The sequence below is a fragment of the Protomyctophum parallelum genome, assembly GCF_964188405.1.
Source record: "Protomyctophum parallelum genome assembly, chromosome: 5".
Lineage (NCBI taxonomy): Eukaryota > Metazoa > Chordata > Actinopteri > Myctophiformes > Myctophidae > Protomyctophum > Protomyctophum parallelum.
This window is the reverse complement of record NC_139702.1, coordinates 25,767,236-25,772,069: the sequence shown is the minus strand read 5'-3', so window position 1 is coordinate 25,772,069 and position 4,834 is coordinate 25,767,236. Positions and strand designations below refer to the sequence as shown.

The 4,834-nt window shown below is 45.4% G+C and overlaps 1 protein-coding gene across 1 annotated transcript; it reads left to right on the top strand.

Moving 5' to 3' along the window:
- Positions 1-2,488: 2,488 nt before the first annotated feature.
- LOC310858283 (THO complex subunit 1-like) lies at positions 2,489-4,252 on the top strand (the record flags this gene model as incomplete). The annotated part of the gene is made up of 1 exon (XM_083764389.1): positions 2,489-4,252. The coding sequence occupies one exon, from the start codon at positions 2,489-2,491 to the stop codon at positions 4,250-4,252; it is 1,764 nt and encodes a 587-aa protein (XP_083620515.1).
- Positions 4,253-4,834: the final 582 nt, after the last annotated feature.

The following is a 4,834-nucleotide window of genomic DNA, read 5'->3' as shown; positions in this document are numbered from 1 at the left end:
GACAAAACAAAGAGATACTTCATCTAATGGCCTCCTCTTTCAAACATAGAAGAATGAACTCAGCATTTGTCGGTAAACAGAGGCAGATGGTGTCCATTTTCCTCCCCTCACACTCTATATCAGTGGTTCCCAAAGTGGGGTCCCAGGGGTCCTTGAGGGAGTTCCAGGGGGTCCCAAGCTAAATGATAGTTTAGAACCAAATGGACCCTTATGGATCTGTAACTCTGAGAGTGTACAAAATGGAATCAAATTGACCATTTTGTACACTCTCAGAGTTAAATTAACATTGATTTTACAATATAAATTGGGGTCCCAGAGATAGAAATGCCATCAAGACAAACTGTGAAACTGCATGTCAAACTGGGGGTCCTTGAAATTAAACATCTTCTCTTATGGGGGTCCCTGGCATATCTCTTCATCTCTTCAAGTGTCAAGTTGGGGGTCCTTGACATTAAAAAGTTTGGGAACCACTGCTCTATATCATCTGTGGTCATTCTAGGGTCACGGATATGTGTATGGTAGAACCAGAGGTGATCTGCAAGATTGAAATAATTACAAGACAGTATCCTATAGAGTTCCTTTTTTAGGGATTCTGTTAAGAGTAAGACATAACTCATACAACGAAGACACAAATATAAGGCGAAGACACTGGATTTTAAAGCATGAATGATTATCAATGTTCAATAATATTCAATCAAACTATGGACAAAATGTAATTAGAAAAGTAGCAGATTGACACTTTAACCTTTTGTGTTGTTTTTTTCTCGTGAATTAACACCCTACTTGATCATATACTGTGTCACACCAATTTACAATTTACAATTTAGGCATTTAGCAGACGCTATTAATCCAGAGCGATTTACAGTAAGCATGAGAACACACATGTTAATACATCAAGTAGGCCTACATAAGAATTGTCAGAATCATACTTATGTATGATTCTGACATGAATCATGTACGTATCATACGTAAGCTAAGATCCTAAAATCCATTTAGTGGAGTGATACAGAGTGAAGTGCGTTTCATTGCATCAAAGGTATAACAGATCCACAGACCTTATTGCGACCGAAGGTCGCAGATAACTATGAAATCTTGCGTTTTTTTGTCACATAACCCACAATTCCCGTCACTCTGTCATGAAGTCGCAATTTCCGTCACACGTACACCCCAGGCATGCCTCCAGGTAATCGTGACATCACGTGTCAACATCAGCCCCCTGGTCTGACCCCAGGCCAGTTAGAGCCCGCTGCAGTGGTGTCTGATCGGAAACTTAACCGGGATGCAGAAATTTCTAATACAACGATATCCGGTTTGTAAAGCCAGATATCACTGAGGACATAAATCTTGGGTTGTAACTATATGGTTCACTAGATGTGTGTCATGATGACGATGCCAGCCAACTGAGTACGTATCACCATGACAATGCCAGGTGTGTTTCTACACTAGTCTGATGTCAGTGCTGGATATCGCTGTTGTCTCCATACATGGAGCTCTAGGCTGTCCTATGTCCGTCTCCATATATGGAGCTCTAGGTGAAATAATGAAGGCTTTCAAAAAGTACCTCTACCAGGCATGTCTTCATAAACAAGTCAAGCTGGAGACATACAACAATGACAATCAACTGGAGACCATAGTAATTGAAATCCAGACATCTCAACAGGGCCGGAAATTAAGGTCTGGCTCTACCTGGACGCCATTTTTGTGGCCCGAAGCCCCGCTTGGCACACATTTTACGCCCGAAAACTTGAACAAAACTTGAACAAACAAACAAACAAACAAATATATATATATATACAGGCCTACCGGTATGTGAAAACGTGAATTAAAAAAAAGGAAGAAAAAAAAGGAATGCCCATATATATGGAGATCCTTGACTGTGATCAATATTAAAGCCATAATTATGGGAATGCCAATATATATGATCATATTGTGACAGTCTCATGATAACCACTATGGTTGCCGCAAAGGTCACAGTTAACTATGGAATCATGCAGTCAGTGTATCCTTCAAAATCCCCATACATCGGGATAGCCCCATATATGGTGACCCAGGTCTCGTGCCAGGGTCTCGTGACATCGCACCTCCTCACAAAGTCCATAGACTTGGCTGCCACTTCACGTCACGAGTGAAAGCCAGATGGGCTAGTACCCCGTAATAGTATATAAATTGAATTTCAGTAAATCATTTCAGTAAATAATAGCAGAAGATTCTCCAGGTAAGCCTTGGGTCCTTCCTAGGAATGTCCAGTGAGGCGTCAAGACGTCAAGTTGCACTCTGAGTTCTATGTTTCTATATTTGGAAAAATTGGCAATGCCTGTCGGCCAATCACAATGCAAGGTCGGAAATAACTCTGACATCACACCACCAATAAACACCTTTGCAGCGTGTGTTTACTTTCAGTTTGCACAGGTGCTTTAGTGGGATCATTCCATGACATGACAGAATGACATCAGAAGTATTAACATCCATGGATCCCTCAGCAGGGAGTATGTCGCCGCTCCTATTTAATTTTGTCGACGCTAAAAACAAATTCACCACGTCTGTTACGAATGCTCTGGCGGAAGGAAATAGCAGGCCTTTGATAAATGATTTCAAGCAGATATCCGGGAACGAGACCGAAAGGAAAACTACACTCGATCAAGCGCTGAGGGGAGTCCTGGGAGATCAGATTATGGAGCAGAAGGCAAGCTGCGAGGACTATCTGTCTCTCATCAAACTCAGCATTGACGCGGTCACGGAAGGCCTCTGCTCTGCTGCGACTCCGTTCCTCCTGTTGGGAGACATACTGGACTGCTTGCCTCTCCAGCAATGCGAAAAGATCTTCTCTTTCGTCGAGGAGAACGTCTCCACTTCCTTCATCAACGGGCAGATCTCCTTGTTGAAGACGTGCAACGACCTGCTGAGGAGGCTGTCCAAGTCTCAGAATACGGTGTTCTGTGGGAGAATCCAGATTTTCCTGGCTCGTCTCTTCCCTCTGACCGAGAAGTCGGGCCTCAATTTCCAAAGCCAGTTCAACCTGGACAACGTCACGGTGTACAACAGGTCCGAGCAAGTGCGCAGCCTTGGACAAAACCACAAAGAGAAGCAAGATGGAATGGATGGAAGAGACGAGGAGGAAGATGAGGATTCACCTGCACCATGTTCGATTCCGATTGACTTCAACTTCTACAGGAAGTTCTGGAGCCTGCAGGACTACTTCAGAAACCCGGTGCAGTGTTACGAGAAGTTCCCGTGGCTGACGTTCCTCAAGTACTCAGGTGAGATCTTGGCAGTATTCAACAGCTACAAACTGGACGATATGCAGGCCTCTAAGAGGAAGCTGGAGGACTTGAGGACATCTGGTGGGGAACGCGTCTATTTTGCCAAGTTCCTTACCAGTGAGAAGCTGATGCACCTGCAGCTCAGCGACAGTAACTTCAGGCGGCACATTCTCCTGCAGTACCTTATCCTCTTCCAGTACCTCAAGGGCCAGGTTAAGTTCAAAGGTCCCAGCTGTGTTCTCAGCGACGACCAGAACACGTGGATCGAAGACACGACCAAACTGGTGTACCAGCTGCTGAGAGAAATCCCCCCCGATGGAGACAGGTTTGCCACCATGGTCCAGCACATCCTGAAAACTGAGGAGAACTGGAACGCTTGGAAGAACGACGGATGCCCAAGCTTCGTCAAAGAGAGAACAACGGTAGACGGAAAACCCAAGAGGCCCACCGGGAAAAGACCGGCTCCAGAGGACTTCCTGGAGAAAGGGCCGGACGAGAAGACCTTCATGGGCAACGAGACGCTGAGCAGACTGTGCGACCCGAACCACGACAACAGGGAGGCCTGCCGGTCGGACGGCGGCGAGTCCGCGCCGTCACTGGACGCGTTCTTTGCGAACGCCACCGAGCAGGCCGACCCCGCCAACATGGTGGAGGAGGCGTACAAGGACGTGCAGAGCACCGAGTTCGGCTGGCGAGCGCTGCGGCTGCTGTCCAGACGGAGTCCCGGCTTCTTCCAGCCCGCCAAGGAGAAGTTCAAGAGTCTGCCGGAGTACCTGGAGAGCGTGGTCAGCAAACTGACCAAAGAGCTGCCCGCGGAGGAGGTCCCCTTCTCCGAGGTGGTCAAGGAGGAGGAGGAGCATGACGTTGATAACGGAGATGTCATTAAGATATATAATTTACACACTAACGACAATAAAGAAGAACAAAGTGTGAGGACAGAAGAGGAGTGTAAACCGGATACGGTGTCACTCGTAGAAGGCTCGACCTCTTGAGAGAGAGAGAGAGTCCAGTTGTGTTATTGTTCACTATTCTTTTTTCCCTCAACTTTGGAACACTCACTATAGCTTCACCGTACTTTTGTTGAAATCTGTTCCTACCTTTTGAAATATTACCTTTTTAAACTTTTTATTTAGGCTAATAGGTCTGCAGAGGTATAGTTGGGTATAACGAGATCACATTTACTCGGTTACTTAAGTAACTTTAATGTAAAATACCTTTCACTTTTACTCAAGCATAGCTATTTCACATCTTTGGCTACATTTGTAACATAAATATACTTGTAGCCAAAGATCCAAATACACTGTCATGATGCATTAAATAAATACTCCGGTAGACGTACTGCACTAAAGACTGATGAGGGATACTGCACTAGGTATTCCGATCCTGGGTACTACATTAATGTGAGAAATATTCTGGAATTTTTACTTCCATGGCCTACTGGCAGCGTACACAAGACATTTGGTGCAGTGGTTTGTGAGACACCCTCCCTCCTTGCCTTGGACTGGCAGAGATACTGTTGCTGTTGGGTGGGAACCTTTTCCAAAGAATTTTGAATGAATTGCTTAAAGCGCAAA